The 24,902-nt window shown below is 40.9% G+C and overlaps 1 protein-coding gene across 2 annotated transcripts in view; it reads right to left on the bottom strand.

The window, feature by feature from the left end:
- EPG5 (ectopic P-granules 5 autophagy tethering factor) overlaps positions 1-24,902 on the bottom strand; it is a 68,777-nt gene that overhangs the window by 14,205 nt on the left and 29,670 nt on the right. For both annotated transcript variants that reach the window (XM_090037730.1, XM_090037731.1), the window contains exons 19-37: positions 23,976-24,173; positions 23,341-23,451; positions 22,488-22,607; positions 20,923-21,089; positions 20,487-20,714; positions 19,790-19,913; positions 18,356-18,500; positions 16,223-16,394; positions 15,022-15,184; positions 14,160-14,302; positions 12,887-13,043; positions 11,694-11,888; positions 10,802-11,015; positions 9,710-9,864; positions 9,379-9,586; positions 8,323-8,398; positions 6,594-6,697; positions 4,576-4,751; positions 2,824-3,009 (exon numbers count right to left, since the gene is read on the bottom strand). In XM_090037730.1, coding sequence (XP_089893856.1) covers positions 2,824-3,009; positions 4,576-4,751; positions 6,594-6,697; positions 8,323-8,398; positions 9,379-9,586; positions 9,710-9,864; positions 10,802-11,015; positions 11,694-11,888; positions 12,887-13,043; positions 14,160-14,302; positions 15,022-15,184; positions 16,223-16,394; positions 18,356-18,500; positions 19,790-19,913; positions 20,487-20,714; positions 20,923-21,089; positions 22,488-22,607; positions 23,341-23,451; positions 23,976-24,173 — 3,042 coding nt within the window. The remainder of the gene's footprint in view (positions 1-2,823; positions 3,010-4,575; positions 4,752-6,593; positions 6,698-8,322; positions 8,399-9,378; positions 9,587-9,709; positions 9,865-10,801; positions 11,016-11,693; positions 11,889-12,886; positions 13,044-14,159; positions 14,303-15,021; positions 15,185-16,222; positions 16,395-18,355; positions 18,501-19,789; positions 19,914-20,486; positions 20,715-20,922; positions 21,090-22,487; positions 22,608-23,340; positions 23,452-23,975; positions 24,174-24,902) is intronic.

Here is a 24,902-nt window from a genome sequence, read left to right on the forward strand (position 1 = left end):
GGCATTTCCTGGGGGCTCCTGCGCCACTGGGAGCCCCACCAGGGCGCAGTTAGGTCATACCTAGGTGCAGTTAGGTCGTACCCAGGACCAGGAGCCTCCAATCCATCCCCTACAGCTCCTCCTTCACCTCCAGATATCAGCAGCCCTCCAGCCAGGTGATGTTGTTGCCTGGCCTTCAGCAGCAGAACTGCCCCGTTTATATGGGCAGCCCTGCTGCCCTCATTAGGCGTGCTTTTATCATTATTTCTCATTCGTTAAAAATTATGAATGGTGGGCTATGGGTATTCACCCCTGCTGGCTTCCCCTCAAAACAGCACACACTAACCAGTCTGGCAGCTGGACTGGTGCGGGTATGAATACCAGCAAGCAATTCCGCAATCAAAGTAAAAAGTGGTCCCTTGCCCGGTCAGCTGGTCTTTTGTGCCAGTCAGTGTAGAAGGAACTTTCTGATTATGAGAGTGATCAGAATTGGAATAGGCCACCTAAAGAAGTTCTGAAGCCTCCACATCCTTGGAAACTTTCAGAAGCAGGTTTGATACTTGGCTAGGATGGTTTAGTCGCAGATGATTCTGCCTTGAGCAGGGGGCTGGACTAGATGACACTGTGAGGTTCCTTCCACCTCTACTCTTCTTTGATCCTATGATCCCAGGGCTTCAAAACAAACGTTGCCGTTTCGCTTTCTATATATTCCTGCTGCACAAGAACTCTGGAAACGATACATTTAATGTATATGCTTGTAGGGCAAGGCACTTCCATAAACAGGGATGCAAAGGTGGAGAGAGACTCATTTAATTGGGGACTAAGCTAAAGAGCAAGACTAAAGCCATGGGCAGACATTCATTTCTCATGGTAAGAATTTCTGACGTGAAATTCCTACCACCAGAAAAACAGCTGAGGAATTGGAGCATCGAAGTTCCAGCCCCAGGCTGGACAGATACACAGGCAAGCTTTCCAGCCACAGGGCACCATGGGGCTGCTCCTTGGGTCACCTGAACCCTTAGGCTTTTCTCCCAGCATAAAGTGTAATGCCTGTCTGTGGCTTAGTATGGCTACAGAGGATCCCAGACTTCACAAGTAAGGATCCTAAAACTATAAAAAGAAAAGCAATGACCGAAGCAGATTTATACAGTTAAAGTTGTTCTTTCATCCTCTAATAAAACATACTTACGCTCTACAACTCTGGGAAAGCCACAGAATCCTCAACCACTCACTGCTTTTGCAACCACTTCTTAGCCAGGGAAGGAATAATTGTTCTCTTGTAAGCAATGCACAGTAGCCTGACAAGTTTTGGCACTTTCTGGAATACTGCTGTGTCCTACTTCTAACTGTAAAATTCATAGCTTCCCAAGTGAGAAAAATCTGCAGCCTGTCTCCTTTACAGAGGGGAAGGCTGGTGTTTTCTTCAAAAGAAGACAGACTTTTCTAGCTGGATATATCAAAGTTTGCCCCCCTCTAATGCTGTGAATGCAGGTGGATTAAAAATAATAGTAAAACTCAATTCAGAGACATCATGGGGCTTTGTACACACCACATTTTTTGCCCTTTCTTGAGCTGCAATGGCGTGACTGTTTACACAAGTGGGTTTTCCAGGCACTTTAAAAGTCTTTCTGGTACATTAAAGTAAAACTCCTCAGACATAAGTTAATTTGGCTCACTGCAAATTAAAGCGTCACGTCCATGGATATGTTGTGTGCAAACACAAAGGCACTCAAAGACATGTAATAAGCCTCAATGTCCACCAACTGGCACCAAGACTTTTTTGTACTTCATCCCTTCAAATTGCTTCCACTTTTGAATTGCTTCTGCTTTATGGGTTTTTTTTGACTGTGCCATTTGCCAGCTCTGTGCTCCCACACCTGCATGGCACGGCATAGGGTGGGAGGAGCAGCACTGGATCTTCCTGCTGTCTTGTGGCACCGGCTGGGGACTGGACTTAATTCATTTGAAAACCAAGCGTGTGGAAACACTGATGTAATGCTCCAAAGCTTAATTTGTCTGAAAAACTAGCGTGTGCAAACACTCATGCAACACTCTAAAATAAACCTGTTTAAATTTTATAAACCTATTTAATTTAATGAGGATTAAACCCCCTGGTGTGTACAGATGCCCCATGACAAATGCAACACTGATAAAATACAAAAACATATCAATACTTATTCTCACAGAACAGACCATAATAATGAAACATTCTAATTACACATGATATAGGGAAGACTGTGGGGGAATATCTGGACAGTTAGCACACCCCACTCAGTCAGACTCTTAACTCAAAGGTGTCCCGAGAGATGCTGTAAAGGAGATCAGAACACTAGCCTGCCAGCTAGGTAACCCAACTTCAACATCTTGTTCTACCACAGACTCCTTGTGCAATGGTTTGTTTCAGTTCAGTATTCAGAAGTCAAATTCACTCTGAAGTGAAACAGTTTTGACATAGTGAGGTACTTACTTTATATGATAACAGAGGACAGATAAGTAGCTACAAGAGAAGAACAATGGTGAATGGTCTAGAAACAGTTTGTAGAATTTCTTTTACCAGAACACTGTAGTTCAAACAGGTTTTGAATGCTTGCTTGATTGCTTGGTAATGACAGCTAAGGTGGAGATCAATGCATACAAGAGCTCTGTATTACTTTATCTCTGCTGAACCGCTGTCAGTGCCCTACAGGGCACATTTTCTGGTCTTCAACCATTAATACAATTACTGTTAAGTGTCCCAGTCATCATCTTCAGTGACTTCTGCGCATTTCTAATCCTTGTATCTTCAGGCAAAACCAGGTCAGCAAAGTAATCTGATCTGCTTAAAAAAATCTTTTTCCAAATTACCTCTTTGCTCAGCAGTTGCTCCTCCTTTGCTAGCAGGACCATCATATACAGCAGACAGACAATCATGCTGTGCGTTTCGGGGAGTGGGCTGGGATTCCAAGCATCTGACAGGACACTGACCCAGTTTATTTCACATAAAAGAGAACCCAAGAATAAGAAACAGCTCTTGGGACTGCCTCTTTCCACCTAGGAGAAAACAGATTGGGACCTTTATTTATTTAAAGCTGAAACAAAAAGACGCCCATGCACAGCATCAACTATGCAATTAAACAGCAGGAGCGTTAATTGAGCTAGTTAACAGGAGCTCAGCCAATCTGCTATATATATACACATGACTCCTTTCTGCCCTTTACTGTCCAGAAAGCATAGCCTCTGCTTGCAAAACTTCCCACAGAGAGATGGCCCAGGTCACCAAGATCAGGCAATTTCTTATCAAGGGGAATTATTTGGATTATTGCACACCTTCAGCTGCAAAACTGCTACTGCTGGTTACTTCTTTTTAAAGAAGGCTAAGATATGCGGTTATGATTTTAGATGTGTGGGGATAAGCCAGTACCCATAGAAACATGGTAATGCCTCAAAAGGAGATAATCCAAGCCCCTCCCACCATCTGAACTCCAATTTTATAAACACGTATTAGAGGCCGCCATCTTGGAAATGAAAGATGCCATGATCATCAGCTCAGTAAGGATAATATTAATTTTATACCTCTGTGGAATGATATTACTTGCATGGCCTGCATTTATAAAAAACAAAAATCAATGCTTCTTTTCTCAACTCATTTTAAACTACGCATTATAAATCTGGATCTTGCATTTAAAGCCAGTTCTTTCCAAAATCTTTGCTATATTACCAACATAATCTGATTACAATCCAGTGTCACATTTTCTACTTCTCATTTATCAATCTTCATTGCTGTGCTATCTGAAAGCCTAGATCTGAACTGACGGTTAAAAACTACATCTCAGTTTCTATACTGGGACAATGATTAGGCAGCTTGCGGGCTGAGGCTGCTGCTTCCCTGCATTGCATCTTTACACTCTCCTACCTGACTGCTGCACCTTTGATCTTATGCTTCAGCTGTAAACTCTCTGATGCAGGGATATTTTTTACTGTTTGCTCAGTGCCTAGTACAGAGGCAGCCCAGTCCACGACTAAGGCTCTAAGGTTGCTACTACAATGTAAACAAATAAAAACAATATCAAGGGAAATGAAGGATGTTCCAATGGTTAGAGCATTCATCTGACCTACAGAAGAACCAGGCTTCATCTCTCTCCCACCGCATCCATGCTGTATGATCTTCCATATTAGATAGGCCCACATGCATAGAATGGAATTGGCTACAGTGGTGCAAGACTTTCAGAGTGGAGTCCAGAGCTGGAGTTCAGCACCTAAGCTCCCTATAAAATGCATGGGATTCATAACTCACAGCCAAGCCTCTGAGCAGGCGAATACCTAATCTAGCCAAAGCAAAGCACTGACAAAAGCGGGCTGGCTTTCAGACATGCTCTCTCCAAAGGCTAAATACCTCCATGCAACCCTGAGCTATATATTTCATCAAGTGACTTTTCATGACCCTCCATAGCATTAGGACCTGAACCACTGTTTTGATTCGACGATAAGAACATAATCTAATACTACTACTAATATTCTACAATAAACCTAAAGGTGTATTAATTGGCCCTCATTTAATTTCAAGTCTTCATTAACCAAGTTGACACTGTTTTCTTTCAATCCACATTAGATGCTTACTTTAAAGAATTCTTCCATGAGCATCTGGTCTGGGTGCATTTCCTTCCACGGAAGTCTGGTGAATTCAGTATGGAAGGTATAAAGAATGAACTCTGGCATTTTGGGAGCTGTGCACGATTCACAGTAATGCATCAGATGTAACCAGAGAGCCCCATGATGGCTCGGCAACAGCTTATCTAGATCAAAAGGAAACAGAGCACGTAAATAATGACTCCAGGGAAGCCAACCACAGAAGGAAAAAAAAAAATCTGATAATAAGGAAAAGAACACTAGACAGTTTCTCAGCCTTTATTCTTTCAATCCATTACTACAGCTTTTCATATCCTCATTGCTCCTCTTTAAAAAAAAGTTTATTGGACCATTAGAATATGTCATGGAAAGTTCGAAAACACTTTCGATAGACCCCGTCTGGTTCTGTGGCTCCTTCGTAGTTAAGGAATTTGAAACCTCATAAAAAACACTGCAATGTTTTTTTTTCATTTCTATGATGCCAGTTTGAATCTCACTAAGCCATCCTTATGCTGCAAGTGTGTGATAACCACTCAAATAAACCGATGGCCACAGTGCCATTCATGTATTCTCATACATATAACACCTAAGAAGGCTGTGGCAAGGCTCTAGGTAGTCTCAGAGATGCTTTAAAAATGACTGAGCTCTGGAATAAATTCCCCCTTTAGACTAAGGGTTTAAGGTATATTAGCAAGATAATAACAAGAAATCTGCATTACTGTTTCCCACACTGTGTGCTGTGGATAAATGGAGGAACTGAGTTTTCAAGACAGAACCCTACACCATCTTATCAGCACTACCTGCATTAAGACTTTTAGACAAAGAACAAGCCTGTTTTGTCACTTATTCTATGGCAAATACAACTGAAATGTCTGACAGCCACAGCAAACAATTCTTAGTAAATGCCAGTATGTTATAGATCAGAGCGAGCTGCATTCACAAGTGTACACCAAGTGGCTCCCTACATACCCTTAGGATCTGCCAACCCCAAAGGCTGACCACGCTGATCCCATAAGATGGGAGAGTAATGTAGAAACCTGAACCTTGCCCAAACCTTTCTCCTTTCCAGCCCTGAAGTAACTGGACCCTCTTACTTTTTTTGCTATATCACCTTTATGACAAATGCCCAGAACCAGCTTAATGCTAAACCCTCCCAGTTCTCAGATCAGTTATAGGGTGACCATACATCCCATTTTTGCCATGACTGTCCCGTTTTAAACACCAGTCCCAGGACAGCCTGCCTATTTGTTGAGATGAACAATTCTGCCTTGTTTTCAAAACCCTCCAGCAAGGAGTAGCAATATGACGTTGCTGGTCCTCTGGCATCCCGCAATGCTCTGCTTCCCCCATCCCAACTTCCGTTTTGGCACGTGGAGCTGGGACCACAGATCAGAGAGAGCTAAGCATGCCTGAAAGCAGGGGCAAGCTTGAGTTGTGAGATGTTACAGGACCCTGGGAAATGAAGCACTTAGGTAACACCCCCCAACATACATGCATACTTTTCAGGTGTCCTATTCTGATACTCATGAAATATGGTCACCCTACAGTATTTCAGAGAACTGGTCTCCACACCCAAAACTCTAGAGCCTGCCCTCGCATGAGGAAATTCAGAAATGCCTAAATACCACTAATCTGTCAGCGGTTCAGGACCAGACCTAAGAGGTCCCAAACTACACCTGTCATTGAAACAAAAAACAGCCAGTGAAAATATTTATTTCTCTCCCCTCTTCTCTCCTCCTCTTACACCCAGGTCTTTTGCAAAGCCTTTCTGCTTTGCCTTTTAATGAGGACATTGTCAAATACCTCCAAATCTACTACTTTCTCCCTATCCATACCACCCAACCTTTTTTATTTCATGAATGAGTTTAGAGGGCAGTGAATATAACATAGTGCAGCCAGAAGCTTAGCCAGAAACGTACCCAAAAACATTTTAAAATGGTCTTAGCTGGTAGAACAAAGTGCTAGTCAGTAGAAACACCACAATTTACCAGAAGCTCGAGATCACCCACCTTTAAAGCTCTGATGTAAAATCCCAATGCAATCTGTAAACAAGTGTACCATACTGGAGGCTACTGGAGTGTCACTTTCCAACCAAGGGTAGCAGCGCTCATTACTTAAAAGCACAAAAGCAATTAAACAAGGTCAGTCCATTTATGAGTTACCAGGGGTAGTAAATATTTATGCAACTTAGCAATCTCTCTGCACAAGCCATCTAAACATATACTGGCTGCTACAAACATGGGGGGTAGGGACCCAAAGAAACAGCACTTAAAGCTCAGTGTGCCCATGCACCAAGTACAGCGCATGCACCAAAGAGGCATTGTGTTAGTTGGACCCAGCTTGCCCAATGTCTGTATAGACCAGGGGCTTCAGCAGGACTTTTTGGTGCTTTTATCTAATAGCCGACTGAATCAGCTTTAGATAAAAGCGCCAAAAGCCCTGCTGAAGTGCCTGATCTACAGATGCTGCAAAGCTGGGTTGAACTAATGTGCTTCCTCTTCCAATAAAGCACTGCTTTTTGGTTTTTCATGTGTCAGTGATAGCTGGATGGATATATTTCAGAGGCATACAAGTTCATTCAAATAGCTGTTTACATTTATTTTCTTCCTTAGAATGGATACATATGTTGAAGCCATATTTGAGACTACAGTACCATTTTGGTTGGCTAACATCTCCAGAATCCTTTCACAAGTGCCAAGCTACAGTATATTCCAGCAACATTAAACTTCCCCATTGAAGATAAAAGATGCATTCACAGCTCAAGACACTAAGCTAAGATGTTCTTCACTATGTGAAAACTCAGCTGTACTTGAAAAACAAAAGCCAACAGCAGGTAGAAGATTGCAGTTGATGCTGACCAATGTTTTGTTTTTGTTTTTTTTTACTTTCAACCAGGAGTCAAGTTGCTTACTGAAAAATGGCACACAAAGGATCAGTATTATGGAAGCTGAATGCAGAAATCTGAAAATCAGGTTCCAACCCATTTCTAGTACTGATTTCCAACAATCACACTTCCTTAGCATTATCTCCGGTCCTAAACAAGATCTGAATCAAGCTTGCAAATATCAAAAGGACTGCCCTGGTAGTGGATTATTACTGCCAAAGAGCCCTTGGTCTAGCACTGAATGTGATGGCAAACTAAAAACTAGAAGAATTTGTTTCTTGTGCAAAAAAAGTCATAGTTTTGATAAGGGCACATCTACACATATCACTATGGCAATGTTGTTACTGCGCCATAGTAACAGTCCATACTGCGCCATGTGGTTATTTTTAGCAGCTACTTCGGCGTAGTGGTACGCAATAACAGGGGAGCATGTCACTATGGTGACATAGCTGCTGGTCATGTATAGACACCCACGGACACTACACTGCCATAGCACATTGCTACAGCAACATAGCATCATGTGTAGATATGTCCTAAGTGTTTTTTCAGATTTTCTCAAAATCAAATCAAAACAGAAAATAGTTAGAATTAGGGACAGAACTGAAACTGCTTTTCTTAAATAAGAGCATTTCCTTTAAAAAAAACAAAAAAACAAAAAACCCAAAACCTTATTTAGAGTTCACGGATTATTTCTGTAATTGTCCTAATGATCTGATGCATTTTGGAAGAGGTGTTTATATTTTAAATGAAACTACTACTTGATAATTATGCTACACTAATCAAAATAAGCCCTTGGTTTACAGCAATTTAACAAGTCATTTAATTCTGACAAATGGAACTAAATTAATGTTTACCTCACATCATCTTTATCCAAGACCAGTATCCATGGTTTAAAGAGCTCAGCAATAACTGCATACAAGGACTGCAGCGCTAAGGAAAAGAACATGCGTGTCACTCAAGTACAACAGCAGCACCAAATTTACAAATTTCCAACCCAGATAAAAGACCTTAGCTTATTCCTAAAGCTAAGTCAATTTTGTATGGGAACATGAAAACTGGAAATACATTAATGAGTGCTTTGCATCTTTCAATTGATTTAAGCATTATCTCAGTATGAGTCTGGCAAGCATCATTTGCATTCTGCAGATAGGTTAACTCAGTATTGCCAACTCTCATGATTTTTGGCATTGTCCTTAAAGTCTGCACTTCGGGAATGTGAAAAACATAGCTCTTTCTTTATACATGAACAAGCTTTATAAAGAGCCACATTTTTCACATTCCCAAAGCACAGACTTTAAGAACAATGCCAAAAATCATGAGAGTTGGTAACACACTAAACTGACGCAGAAGAGGCAAGAGATTTGCTTATGGCTAGAACCAAGTAGGTCTAACGTCCCAGCTCATGGCATAAGACTGTTTATTCTGTCTGCAAATAATGAGAATGACATGAATACACCCAAGAGTAAAACATAGTGCCAAGAAGCATGCACAGACTCACTATTTTAACTGTTTCGCCTAACAGTAAGAGAGCAGAGAAGTTGTGCAGCCTTTGTGTAAAATACTGCATGAACAAACTGGTTTCCTTACCTCTCTCTCTCACCCCTTTAATTCATCAGACTTTTGCCAAATGTAGGACTGCCTCCGCTTTCTAGATTCTGGAGAAGTTTAAAGCAAGCTACGGTGCCTGTGTATACTTACTGCAGCTGCAGTGAACAAAGGCTCAGGAGCAGCATTCAGTGTGACAGTGTTCCTAAGCTTTTAAGACTAAAGCTACACTTTTCCAGTGCTCACAGATGGAGAGGAAACCTTAATAAGGTGAGGACTTGACTGTATTTGTGACTGACTGAATATTTCTTCAAGAGTACAAATGAAAGCTCTTTCTTAAAAGTATTTGCGTTTGTGTATATTACCTGATAGAATTCGGCTGCTGCCCACTGGCTCTCGCGCTAAATTGACAACTTCTGAGTCAATGAGCCGTTTCACAAGGTACTCGAGGAATATATTCATTTCAGCCACGTAAGGACTCCATTTCGAAAACAGGCCAAAGGTCCTGAAGTCCAGCGAAGCTAATCGTAGCTTGCTAAAAGAGTTGGAAAGCCATTCTATCGTCTCCATGACCTGTAAAAAGCAGAGCGCTATGATTCAATCACAGAAAATTGCACAGTACTATATTACTGATTGATGGCGAATATTAGCTCCAACTGAAAAATATTACAGATCAGCCACAAAATGGGTTCCCACCTGCTCTATGGACAGGAGAAGATTTGCAGAGTTTCTTAGTACTGCACTTTCAGTGGAGCCACTCTTCTTGAAGCTTCCTTGTTGTGAGGAACAGCAACCCAAAGTTTTAAGCGACACCTTCCAGCATTCGGGGCTCAGGAGCTGATCTGAAGAGCCTTTAGGCAAAGATAAAGTGGCTTGTGTTTTTTATTTAAACAAAAAAAGCCCCACACTTTTATAATCATACTGCCCACTTTAATTCCTCTTTCCTATATTAGCCACAGGTGTTCTAGATAGTACAGAAAATAATAAGACTGCATGATTTGAATTTTAAAACTGTACAAGCACCACTTATCAAAAATGTATCCATTTCCCAAACAGGTATTTTTACGTTTATTTTACTCTCTTCTATTTGTAGGATGAATACAGGCCTTCAACATGGCTTGTGCTAGGCACTGTGCAAGCCTAGTAAGAGAATGTGCTGCCTTAGAGTTTCTAAATCAACAGACAAGGCAAAGGTTGAAAGAAAGGGAGTACTGTCACCCCTATGTTACAAAAAAGAATAAAAGGTACAGACAGATCAAGGGAACTGCCTGATGTCAAGCAGAATCCATGGCAGACCAGGGAATCAAACCTGGGTTTCAAGGGTTCCAGTTCAGTGCTTTAAAATGCAAAACCAAGCTAAGATTTGTCAAAAACAAGGATGTTATAATTGACATTAAACTGTTCATTAATAGAAGATATTCCAAGTCTGCCAATGATAAAAAACTCTGCTTTGTCTCCTTGCACAGCAGCACAGGATGAAAGTATCTCATCACTTATCTACAGAACTTGATATGAAGCTTTTTTTTTTTTTTAACCTAGGCTAAATGGTTATTGTAGAAAATATTGCACCTACATAATATGCAGTCAGTAATCTAGAGAAAAATTTGAAACAGCATTTTATTTTCAGTTTAATTGTGCAACTGCAAATAAAATTAATTGTGTTGCACTCCTTTTCCCAAATACTAGGGCAATAAATCTTAAGGCAGTCTAGTACAGTTCAAAAGTAGCAATTATTTTAAAAAAAAAAAAATCAGTCCAAAAGATCTGTTGGTTGACTCTGATACTTACTTTGTAGAAACAGCCTTAGAAAATCACTGTAATGATCAGGAAACTGATACCGGATGAGGCAAGTCCAGTGCTTGCAGAAAATATTAAATGGCATCAAAATGTCTTCTTCAGGCTCAAGACCACATGCATTGAGAGCCAAGTGAATGGACTCCAGAAGCCTGGTGCGTTCAGACAAAGGCGGCTTAGTGATGTTTAGCCATTGTGGAAGATCAAACTAGAACAGGAGAGAGCCAGCATTCAAGTAATGGAAACTTCACAGACTTCAGTGGGGTTATCTACATCCTTAAGCTTAATTGCATGCAAACACCTTGATGAACTGGAGCCTTATAAGCATAATGGTTCAGACTGCAGGCATCTGTATGGTTTGACAAGTTTGAAAAATGGGATTGGGAACCCTTCTACCTGTAGCCTAGGTCTTCGATTCCTATCCAACCCAAGTTAATAGTAAAATCCCCATCATCACCTCAAAGTAACTTGGCTGTCTACAAGAAATATAACTGGTAGTTTAGTTATGTTTCCAAAACTATGTCACAGCTAACATTATCTGCCAGCCCTCTAAGTTTTCTGCAGAGGTTCACAGACCGAACTATCCTTTGACTCAAGGATAATCAATAAAGCATGCTGGGGTGGCAGTACTGGAAATTCAGTCACTGCTGCTGCCAGCATCAGGAAACAACATCTCCATAAAGCCCTCTGCATTGTTTTCATCTCCAGTCCCTCTGCAATTTATACACAGTAAGCACTATGCTATACTAGCAAATATGTTCCCAGAGAGCAATTTAGGACTTTTTAAAGAGTTTGATTTGTAGTTCTTTTTCCATTAGTCTGAATTCATATTCTTTAGTAAAACAGGCCATCTGTAATAGTATAGCACAAAAGTTCAAGGTTTTACCTTTGTCAGCAACATGAAGACAACATCACTGTTATCCTCACTCAGAAATGCCACAACTTTCTCATAGAAGTGCACAAACTCATTGGGAGAGGCAACTGGTGTGAAGTAAGGAGAGAGGAGATTACAGAGCCTCCGATTCTGAAGGATTGTTTGGAGAAGGAGTCTGCATTCAGATTTGGTCCCACTGATAAACACCTTGAAAGAGATACAGAATTAAAAAAAAAACTCCAGAAGGTGGTTTCCCTGTATGCAACAGGGAAATTTAGTTTGATTCGAATGCTCTCAAAAACAGATAATCTATTCAGATAGATTTCATCTGGGCTTCTACCCAAGTAAAGTTCTAAAATGAAAGTTTTAAAGATACAATATAAACTGAACCCAGCAATATCAGCTATATGAAGATTCATTCTCCCAAAATCTGAACGTGATCTGCCACCCTTAGCCCAAATGACCAGACAAACTTTACACCATGGTCTTAGCAATCAAATGGCTGCTGGGAAAATAAATCCCCATCGCAAGAACCCTGGCGGCTGGTATTATACATGTCAGTACGGGGACAGGTAGGAATCTCTCTTCCACTCTTTTCATGTGGGAGTGATGCATGGGGGAAAGCAGTACCTAGAATCCAAGTTGTGTGACATTTTATAGATCAGTAACTTGATCTTTTTTCCAGAGTACTGGTATATGTTCCCTACAACCAACATTACCAAGTAGTAGGAAACTGCTTTTCTACACTAGCTGTAGCCTCTGAGTAATCTTCTATCTAAAGCATAATGCAGCAATTTAATCAAGAGGTGGCAAAGCTATGTATGCCTGGTACAGCTCATGCAAACAAGGAAACAATTAATGAACAAAAAGCAGAGGAGCATTAAAATACCCTTCTAAATACTGCAGCTACCAAGAACTAATAAGCAAACTGTGGATCCAGACAGTTTAACTGCCTAATTCACTTATTACGGTGAGCCCAGCTAACTGTAATAGGCATCTTAGAACAACAGATATTACAGAGCAGGTATGCGAAACCCCGCTGAGGTACTATACAACGTGGTGGGAGAATAATAAAATGGAAGCTTTAGCAATGCCTTGGTCAGGCTTTTTGGAGATAATCGACTTTCAATCTACTGAACAGACAAATTGGAAGAAAACAACAAATATTATTAAGCATACAAAATCAGGAAGTTATTAAAACTTACTTGACCTAGGATCTCAATGCAGGAGGTAAAGAACTGCTTAGTCGGGGGGTGGCGTTGAGTTTCCGCACACACAAATTCTACTACTGCAAAGAAGAGACTAATTCCTACTTTCTGAATTCCAGGCATAGGTTGCACTTTGTAGATATTGATCAATGCCCTGTAGAAAAGTTCAGGGAAAACTGAAGTCTGTGCACAGATTAGAAGAAAACCAGTTGTTATTTAGGGATTCAGAAAGGCCTTTATCATTTAGGGACAATTTTAAAGATTATTCTTTTTTTGAAAAGAGACCTCAGTATGTCAAGTAGCACCTCTAAACAAAAAAGATCATCTTGTCAACCCAACTATGAGACTGAGCTAAAGTCAACTCCTTAGCATCACAAGAATCGTTTGCTAAGTTCCAAACAGTTGCTCCCTTGGTAAACCTACAGTTCGCAGACTGCACAAGTGCCATGAACAGCAACATTTGAAGCCAATGATGTTGCAACAGATGCAATCTGAGAGATTTATTCTAGCTACACATGTTTCTTAGCAATAAAGAAATGGAAAAAAGATCCCAAGGGGAGGGAGGAGAGGGGGTGAGGAAGCCAGAGTAACATTTTGGAAGAGCATCTTTTTCTTTGCAAAGCAAGTGTATTTGATATAAAATCTAACCTTGTAATGTTATTTTTACAGACGCTTTTTTCAGGATACAGCTGCAGTGAATAAAATATCTGCTGCAACAAGGCTTTTTAAAAGTAACTGAACTATTCCATCAGAAATTTTGGATTTCATAGCCGCTTTCAGTATTGTCAAAACATTTGAAAAGATGCCTTATTTGTTTTGAATCATAACGCTTACTGTCAAAGCACTGTCTTCATTAGTAGGAGCATCTATAAGCACTAACGTTAAAAATGCCCATTTAGCAGCTGTAAAAGTTCGCCATGAGCCAAAATAAGCACTGCATGTCACAGCACAAAAACAGCATTACCATTTACTTTTGCAGTTACAACCTAGCGATTATTCTAGTACAGTATACAATAAATGAATGGGTAACATTTGGTGTCTTCCTATATCTGCTCCAGGATAAAAACGTACTATTCATGGTAAGCAATGGAGTTTCTCTGTTAGCTCATATGGTAATGATATGTGCTATTAATACTGAGACCCCAAAGTTCAAACCCTGCTGTCAGGGTGAACTGTCATGCATTATAAAAGCATGTAAACAGATTTTACCTGATCATTTTCATATTAAGAAAAAAACATTAATGTATATAGCAGCAACTAAGCATCTTACGTTATAAAGTTTTCCACATGGACAGCTGCTTCCACAACACTCAGAGAAGGTGGTTTTGTGGCTTCTGCTTGTAGTTGTTTCACTTCCTTACGCAAAGCATGAAGCTGCTGATTTATTGCTTCATTTTTATGCTTCCCTTCAAACTAAGGGAGATAAAACCAGTTGCTAAACCAGAGAAAAACAGGACAAGAGCAAGATGTTTTTCCTAAAACTCTTCCCCCCCTGAAGCCAAAAAAAAAGTAGACCCCACTACTAGTGTCCTGAGTTGGGATGTTTTCCCCAACTTCAGATCTAGTTGGGGAAAACATCTAGATCCATCTTCACCATTAACTGCTCTGGTATTTTTAACAGGTATAACCTAGTGCAGCAGTTCCCATCCTGTGGTACAGGTACCACCAGTGGCACTAACAGATTTATTATAATTACTTTATATGACAAAAATTTGCTGGTGGTCCTTAAGACTGTATCATTTTAAATTGGTGGTGCACAATCTCTCAGAGTCCAGGAACCACTGAACTAGTGAATAAAGACAAAAATAAACTGCAGACTAAGCAATCAGTGATGTCACCTATAAACATCCCATCTTGATATGGTACTCTCATCGATAAGCATGATCTTACCACTTTGTGCACTGTCTTTCAATGTGACTTCCCTAACTTAAACACCACCTTTACAAAGGGACCGATCCTTCAGCTGCTGAAAAGCAGTGACATCTGGAATGATGTGTAGCAGCTGGGAAGTAGTGCTGCTGTGCAGCAGTAAAACACATAAGACTCCCAACTTGGGTAAACACTAAGTCAGTGTGGACTTCTCTAATGACAGCTGTGACTCAGAAGCAAGGATGTGGCATCCCATCTCTAACCTGGACTGTTACAAAAGCTGCCCCCTGGCAACTCTTATTGGAACCACCCCGACATTCAAGCTTGAGAGTGATCTGCTCTTCTCTATTGATGTAGAGCTTGGGAATCATCTCCAGTATTTCACTGTAGAAAGCAGCGTGCTGGGACTCCCAGAGAGCTGCAGCTCTGCAAAACATACGAGAGAAATTATCAAAATTTCTAGCTTAGGGAGAAATGCTGAAAAACCGAACAGCAAGAGATAAAATGTAGCTACGTTCTTTATCCCAAATATTTTGATTCAGACCCTCCCAGTTTCAACCCTGAATATCTACAGCAGTGGTTCTCAACCTCTTTGAATGAGGCACCCCTCCATAAACTTTTGTGAATCAAGTGGCATCCAATTTCAAAAACTAGTTAATACATTACAGTGCTTGTTCTCCTTCCAGGGAGGCCAAGCACTGGGGTGAGGGATTGGCCTGATAGAGACAAGCTGGAGCCACTCCTTATCTGCTTATCTCCTCACACCTCTCTTATCACCTCGCACCTGGAAGCACCCTTCAAAAGGATCTGGCAGCACCGGTCAGTGCCATGGCACCCTGGTTGAGAATCACTGCTCTAGTTTCATTCCTGCTAGGTGGCTAAAATGAGGAAAACAGTTTACTTCTAATTATTCTTTTTTACTTTTGTTTGGAACGCCTGAAATTCTTCAGCTACATTTTCCTATTAAAGGAGCAAATGGGCCATTAAAAACCTGTAATGGCCTGATCCAATGTCACCTGTTAAGTACCCAAGAGTGATCCATGTCCCTCTATTTGAATCTGTTTTCAGAACATGCCTGTATCTTATTTAGACTAAGTAACAAACAACAAGGAGGAAGAGAACAAACATGAGGACACTCCCACCTTCTGTACTAGAGCTTTTTAGGGGCACCAGCAGGAATAGGATCAGTCGCAGTCAGTCTCTTCTTCCTTTTTCTATATACAAGTTACTTGCCCTTAAAAACAGATTCACCTGACAGACGCTATTACCAGAAACAGCCACAGTAGACAAAAGTTTTTTTAAGCATTAAAACTGTTCTAATTCAATGTTCACATACTCTACAAGGAAAACACAGTAGACCAGTAACTGGGAAACAGCTTCTGATTTCTAATTAATCTGGACAAGCAGGCCATTGTAGAAGTCAGCTAAAGACACAAAGCAGAAGCAAAAACAACTAAATCTTACTTGGCATGTTGCTGCAAGACATTAAGGTCCATACGCATAAGCTGCATTGCTTCCTTCTGGTTTACCAGAGTGGTGGAGGAAATAACAGGCACAGGAGCTTTCACTGGCTGCAGAGGAAGAGGGGGTCTAGGAGCATCATATTTCTTCAAATTACTCATTATTCTCTCCTTGGCTAGAAGGGAAAGAAGCATTTAGGATAAAACCTAACTAAAATATTACTCCGGTAACTTCCAGTAGAAATATTTTTTTATTTGAAACACACTTTTGCTAACAAATAAATATTACAATTTTCTTGAGACAGTGTCATTTACGTTTCCTGGAGGCATTTTCCACGACCAATTTTCATGCGTCAACTTTTTTTTGGCCTAAAATCAAACCTCCAAAACACATGGCCCTGCCCAGTGCCAGAAACAGATCAATCTCGTTTCTGATCAAGGTGGCAGTTCCAATGTTCTTGGATTCTATTTTATTACGCACAAAGTCTGTGATAAAAGAAATATAAATTAAGACTGGTAAGTTAAATGTTGAGAGTTCAGGTTTAGAGATGCCTGTGCAACATTAACCCAGTCCTTTTTGAGAATGCATTTTAAAATTACCTAACAAACTACATTTTCCCACAGGATGTAGCCTCATTCAGTCTATAGGATGAAGGGTGCTTAATTAATAAGCAGCTCTGTGCAGCAGTAAATGTTCCCCACTGTTCAACAAATGGCCCCAATCCCTTTTTACTGCACTATCCATACCCTGTCCTGACTAAATTATTAACGTCTCCCCTGCTCCTTCTCTTCATTGAGTCCCAGTCTCCTTATGCTTTTCACCCAAGCTCTGTCTCCTCGAGTCACTGTTCCTAGGTTACACACTCATCAACCTGCCAAGCTCCTTTTTCAGCCTGCTTCCAACCTTGCCCCAAGACCCACCTGCATTACCCATCCCATAGCCTCACAATCCCAGGCTTCTTATCCAATCTCAAATTCTTGTCTTCCTCAGCTTTCGTCAGAGCCCCTATCCCTGCCCCAGTCCCATCTCTTTCCCCAGCACACCCTGGCTCCCCTTCTCTCCTACCAATTCCAGGTGAGTCCCAGTCTTGTGAATAACTCAATTTCTAGTCCCAACTTCCTTCTAACACATACTCCAATTCCAGCCTCTCCTCCATGTCCTAGTAAGTCCTTTCCTATGGTCTATGTAATAGGCACATGTGAAGTGCTTTTATAAAAGGAAAGCATGACCATATCTGGCCTGATTTTCACTGGATGAACAAAAGACCCATCCTTGCCAGAAAGGCCACCCTATTCCCAAAACATCAAGCCTCTGTCGCAAAGCGAGGGCAGCCATTAGGACTTCGTGAAGAAAAGGCCACCCATATTTTTAAACATGAGTAAATAGAACTAATCATTAGCCTTAGCCTTGAACACTTGAACTCTTTTCAGGGATATGTTCCAAAAAGTTCAGCCTATGTTGGATACCTGAAACAAGTATTTCAGACCATAAAGTTTAAGCACATCTCAGCCACTTTACTACTTCTCTGCTAGAAGCCCTGCCCATAATGTTTTGATGTTTATACTTTTGGAAACAGTATAATTGTAACAGTATAATGATTAATGTTTATACTTAAAGAAACAAAGAAATGCATGTTTTTAGGATAAAATGACAGGGGAATAAAATAGCACACAGCAACACAGCCAGCACGGTGGCCCTATAAAAAGTGAGACATGCTGGGTGAAGCATTCAAATTATTTGTGAATATGCAAGTCAGTCTTCTTTGAAACCGTTACTTCTTATATTTCTTAGACAATATTGGTCTTTAAAAATATTGCCACATGGTCATACAAGAGAGGCCCCTAAATTTAAAATCAAGTGGACTAAATGTGGCCAAATATTCAGAAATACTGAATATGGGGAAAAAAAGATTTCACTGAAGTCACTCAGGAACATTTGAAAAATCAGGGCGCTTATTCAGGTGTCTGAAGACCCATGAAAATATCCTATTGCAATTCAAAGTAAAACAAAACATAGGATGTTAAGCCTTTTTTTTATATAACCGACTGCACTACATTCACAAAGCAAGCAAATGACAGCTCTCACCATATAATAATTCTTTCTTCAATAACTTTTACCACGTTCTGTTTCTCTTACCTGATGAAGGGTTAGTGAAATCTATCTGTGCTGATGAAGTGCTGGAGGCTGCATGCGATTCGAGTTTGACTTGAAGCCAGAGGTTTAGAGATTCCTGAAACTCATGCTGTACAAGTTCAATATTGACATATTCCATCCACAAATCCTACAGTATAAAAGCAAGATTCAATTAATTGTGGGCATTTGCACAGCTGACAAAGTACTACCGTCTCTGGTGTATCCATCTCTAGGGGCTGCATCCAACATATTAAAAAAAAATTCCAATGAACAATGACCCCTCAACAAAAGACAGAGTTGGGGGCGGGGAGGGAGAGGCAGGCAAAAATACACTCAGTGACACAAATAAACCACTCACTGGAAGTACTCATGACCCTAGTGGAGGAAGTCAGACAGGGCTCACAGGGACTTCTAAAAAGATAAAGGTCAGAGCCATACCTGGGTCCCATTCAAATATAAACCAGGACAGAAAGGGCATGACAACTATATCAAACAACTACTTGAAATTCACAGAGGGAGCTGCAGTTGCTGACTTATGTGCACAAAATCAGTGAAAAAACCCCTAAGCCATCTTCTACTGATCCTACATATATAGCCATTAAAAAAGTAATAGAAAAATGCATTTACATTACTAGAAGCAGCCTTCAAGAATCTGCCTAATCAATGAGCTTTCACCTGGTAGTATCACACAAAACTTAAGTACACAGTGAAAAGAATAATGCAAGCTTCCCTCTTGCTCATTTTGGTGTAATGAGGAAATACTTCATATCCTAGCAATGCGAGCAATGTGGCCATGAATGTCTTGCATGCCACTGAAACAAGTGATTTTGAGTAGCAGTTTGTACTCGCTGCATCAAGTACGAGATCTGGCTCAAACACAGAGAGAAGTCATTTGGATTGGTAGGTAAGCTTCTAAGAAAGAAAAAAAAAAAACAAAAAACTTTTAGGACGTTTATAGACATACACCAGGAGGCTGGGGGCGGGGGCTTTAATCAGCAAGCGGCACTAATTAATTGTGCCAGAGCATCATGTGCATCAGTGTCCCTGTGCTGAAAAATAACGGTGGGGCACTATGGACTAAAGCTCATCGAATCAGCTTTAGTTCAAAATGTTCCACCACCACTTTTCAGCACAGGGATGCTGATACACGAGAGGTTGGAGGCTGCTGGAGCTCATTAATTCCCATGCTCCAGCAGACTTGATTAATCAGATCTTCTCTAATGCACTGGATTTGTAACATGTTGGAACAGCCTCGCTCTAAGTCTCTAGAAGCCCTTTGTGCTGTTGCAACTGTGCCATATGGACAATACTAAAAACTAACAAAGCCTGGAGCATCCCACAGTATCAGCAATACCAACTGTCTGCAGTATCAAGCAAACTGCACTTTGAATCCCAAATTGTCCCATTCCCACCCTTCCCATCATGCTGCAGTTTCACCTGCTGATTCTGCATGATCTTTGCAAGTCTGTACGCATCATATTGCTTTGGTAAAGAAGGAATGTACGTGTCTCCTTTCTGAAAGCTCTCTTCCTCCAGCCACAGAACAAATACATTGAAAAGCCTAAGAAAACAGAGAAAATAAATCAAGCTTATTTTGTGCATTATTTCTTTCAATCACACAAAACACATGCCCACTGGTTTGGCTGTGGACTGTAATCCACAGATCTCGTGGAGAAGAAAACATGTTACATATATACTAACCAGGCAGATGCACCAAAACCCAACCCAGACGTGCTGAGTTCTCTGCAACGTTCTACCATAGCCTGTCAGCTTAGATTGATGAGATAAAGAGCAAGGAGACAGACTGAGAGTTAGTTTTCAGAGGTAAAACATGGGAATGTCCAAAGGTTACTAATTTCAGACTAGACTCAAGTACACACAGTGGGAATTCAAATGATTATGGAAAGAAGTTAGGGTGATGGAAGAGAAAAGTAGAAGTAATGGAATGAAGTTTAGAACGGGAAAAAATTATGCTCATACTAAGGATTCTTACAGGCACATGTGGATAGGTCAGGGGTCCCATACCTTCACACCCCAATCAATACAGGCCAGGTGGTACAGTTCTGTCGTGCAGACATAACCTCAATAACTGCACTAACAAGCTTAGCAGTGTCACCAAGAACTGAAACAGTACCTGACAAGTTCTTTATGCAGTTCTGGGGAAGTCAGGTAATCTGGAGAGCAGCTTCCCTTTTCCGATGACCCTTCGCTGCCATCCAAAGGACCTTCTACTCTCAGCGCTTTACTAGCAGCATGGTGGAAGTCTGCCACCTCTATCAAACGCTGCTTCATTTCATTCAACAGATTAACTTGAGCTGGGCTCTGGAAAAACCTTCTTCCTATACAGCCATCCACAGGAAGCCTGAAACAACAGAAGTTTCATTATCAGACTGATATCTACACAATACACTGATCTTCTGCTTCTGTAAAGGACTGGCAAATAAACCTGTTTTCAACTGAGCTCTTGGCTCCACAGGAAAAGGATTATACAAACGAGATTACCAGGTGTTGTGTTTAAAACATTAGTGCGCGCCATTAATTATACAATAACCTTTATGACTAAAGCTTACCCATACTGAGGCCCTGGTCGGTGAAGGTAAAGGAGAAAGAATTTTTGCCAGATGAGGGGAAGGAGAGGGTGGTCTGCTGGGGTTGCAAAAGCTTGATGAGCCCACCGATAAATCATTAGTCTCTGAAGAGAAGGTACAATGGGCAGCTTCAACTGAGTCTGGGCTTTCTGCAAAAGCAATGAAGGAATCATTTCAAACAAGTGCATAGGATCATAGGAAAGTAGGGTGGAAAGGGACCTCCTAAGGTCTTCTAGTCCAGTCCCCTGCAGGATCATCCCTGACTAAAGCATCCTACTCAAGTCTCCGTCTAAGCCACTACTGAAAATCTCCAACGAGGAGATTCCACTATTTCTATCCGTAGCCTGCTCCAGTGCTTGACAACTCACGTAAATCAGAAAGTTTTTCCTAAACTCCAACCTAGATTTCCACTGCTGCAGTGTCAAGTCATTGCTCCTACCCTAGTACGCTACAGACAGAGAAAAGGTTATCTCCATTCCCTCCATCATCATCCTTAAGGCATCTGTTGAAGATTTACCAAATCCCCTCTCAGTCTTCACTTCTCCAGACTACAATAACCCTAGTTTTTTTCAGCCTTCTTTGTAAGTCATACTTCCCAGACCCCCTAATCATTTTTGTCACTTGCCACTGGACTCTTGCCAGTCTGCCCACATCTTTCTTGAAGCATGGGGCCCAAAACTGGCTATAGAACTGCAGGTGAGGCCTCACCAGTGCTAAATAAAGATGGACAATTTCTTTATGAAAATTTACACTGCAGAAGTCAAGATGAAAGGTATTCCACTCAAGAAAACCGAGTTAAATTACATGGCATTGTCAGAACTTCCTACACAACCCTGGATTCAGGGAGCTATGCAGAAAATGTTAACCCATGATTCCACCTCTTTATGGTCTCAGCTCTGGATCTGTTACACAGTGACACTAGCACTTTCCCAATTCACAGCAGTATTTGTAAGAAACACACTAAAGATCAGATGCTACCATAATATGACATAAGCATGTTAGTTATTTTACCATGAAAGGACGTTAAAAATAAGTCATTAAAAGCCAGGCCTTCAGCAGGGTCATTTCCAAAGAATTCAAAAGAGTCTATAGGAAAAATACCAGCCAGCTGACCAAATAAAAACTAAAAAAGGGTTACACTGGTGTCTGTGAAAGCAAAACTACAAGAAATAGAACTACAGCTGCTTGCAGACGTTAAAAAAAAAAAAAGTGGTACTTTAAATTCCACGCGCTCCCGCACGAAGCCCGGCACATGCCCAGAAGAGACAATGCGTTAGCTGGACCCAGCTTGCTTGACATCTGTATAGATTAGACGCTTTAGTGGGGCTTTTGGGGTTGAATCAGGTTTAGCTAAGAGCCAAAAAGTCCCACTGAAGCACCTGATCTAAGCAGACGCTGCAGACCAGGTCAATGTAACACTGCTGCTTCCACTAAAGCATGCGGGGGGTGGATTTGTTTGTCTTTTTGACATCTACAATCAGCTTGTATGCCCAAATAGGGGGGTTTTTTTTTCCTTTTTTTTCTTTTAAGGGCGACTCTTCTCTTACCTTCAGAGCCTGGTCAGGAGTTAAAGCATTGATTACCAACTCCCCCTCCACAACTCTGCGGAGCTGAGAATCTTCTTCAAATATTGACTCCATATTCAAAACTGTCCATGAAAACCAGACCTGCATGACACAGCAGAAGAAACACTGCTAACAAAGAAAAACCTGCCATTTTCCAAACAATCAAATATCTTTTAAAAGATCCTCACTTTGAAACTCCAATAGCTACGTTACAGGAAACTAGGGAACAAATAAAATGAAGTTTCCGTGAGCAGAAACATTTCACCTGACCCATTTTTCTATTTCACTGAAGACCAGTTACAACTGGAAAGCTCATAGGTGAGGAAAAGCAGCAGGTTGGTATGATCTGTAGCTAAGATCATCAATACAGAGAACTCCAGATATCAAAAACTACCCAGATTTTTCTTCTTTACTATTATAATTGAGTCTCTTCTCTCACAGTCTTAGATTTTTTCTGGTGCTTGAGTAAGATGCATCTTGTATGTGGAAAGGAAGTGGCCAGTCTCAAAATATTTCTTAAAGACTCATCTAACAGAAATTTCAGTACCTGCTCGGTCTCACTCACTGACAAGAGAATGAGCAAGAAGGATTTATTAACAGCTGTGTTAAATGAGTTCTTAAATTAAGATTTAGGATAGATATTATCAACATCCACATCCCAAAAGGATTGCTGCAAATGGGGCTACAAATATTCAGTCTGGATTAGCATTTTAAACCATCACAATCAGCCATGTGAAATAAGGAAAAAAAGGAATGGCACAAAGCAGTAGACGTTATTCGAGCAGGTGACAGAGGGAACCACATCGCACATTCAAGTGATCTAACAATTCCCTACCTGAGAGGAATTTGCATTGCCCTCGATGAAGGAAGGGGTCACATTGCCTGCCACAATCCAGCTGACCAGTGAAGACAGCAGACCTTTGTCCGAGTGATAACCTAAAGCATTCTGCATGGGAAATATACACTAAGTAAAGAATGCAGGACAGACTAAGAAGTTTTACAAAGCTCTGGACCAGACCAGACCCTTCTCTCCAGGATGCCCCTTATGTGTATAAACAGACTCCCAACCCTGATTCAAAAAGCTACCCATGAAGGGGCAACCTGTATCTCTTTTCTTCCAAGCTGGAATATTGATCATTAGGAAGTTGCTCCTGTTTGGGGGTTTCCCCAAGTATCCTCACCTTGGTGTCTGTCTTTTAAGGCCAGAACACTGTTTTTGCACTGAATATGTTCTAAAAGCAACAAGTTTATCAATTAACTCCATTGAAACATATTGGCATTTAAATTAAAACTGCCCTTTCATTCATATGCCAGTCCTGTCCCACGCAGCACACCAAAATACACAAGCTCCATTGTACACGATTGTAACAAGAATATCAGCAACATTTCAGATAAACAGGATTATGTTCTAACAATCCTAAAACTAAACTTTAATACATTTTTCAGGCTGCATCAATACACCTGTTTTACCTTATGCTGCTGATAGAGCAGTTTTTGGAGACAATCCTCTTGACCATACTGAAAAGCTGCTTTGCATAAATGATCCATCAAGAAGAGCGTTGCTCTATCTCGGTTCCACAGCTGTTGGCTAGTGAGGACCTGAACCCAGAACTCCAGCACAGCTACCTGCCCCACTGTGTTAGGCTGGCTGCTTATAAAGATGTGATGCTGCCAAATTAAGAGGTGCAATTAGAAAACAGCACACAGTCCGCATTATTACAGCTAAAAAAAGCATACTGAAGAGTTGCAAGTCTCATATGTTTTCTTGACAGTGATCACAATCCCATCTGTCTAGTTTATGGTGCTGCGCCTTGTATCTGTAAAGTATTTGCTGTTTTTGAGGTCTCTGATCTCAGAAATTCTGTGAATAAAGATCTGATGGGGCCAAGGAGTCTTTGACATTTATGAACACTCTCCTGAAGAAGACAACCACTGAAGCCACATGCTAAAAATTCAGCAGGCTTCACATGACAAGGTCTATTTCTGAATTTATTCTCCTCTCTCTGCCAGGCAGATCTCTCACAACGTTACTACAGGTATTAGCTTCTCTCTTTTCCTAAGTTTGCTAGTCTATCGAATTCCACAAGGCCTAAATCTCACTGCCAGTACTAGAAACACTCCGGAGGACCAACACCAATGCTTTCTAAACCAGTGACGTTTCCTAAATGCAGTCACAAACCAGTAATCAAAAAGGAAAACTTTCTGACATCTGCCAGATCATTACTTAATTACTGCCTTAGTCAACTTTAATGTCAGCATGACAACAGCTTTGCATCATCTTGTAGGCAACTTTGACGATCATTCACCCTCTGTCCTTTTAACAAACAAAAGACTTGACAGTGGTCTAGAGAATCTGCTTTCTTAGAAAGCTGGCCAGTGCCTCTCAGTCATGTACTT

The sequence above is a fragment of the Crocodylus siamensis genome, chromosome 3 (genome assembly GCF_052110815.1).
Source record: "Crocodylus siamensis isolate JL-2025a chromosome 3, ASM5211081v1, whole genome shotgun sequence".
NCBI lineage: Eukaryota > Metazoa > Chordata > Crocodylia > Crocodylidae > Crocodylus > Crocodylus siamensis.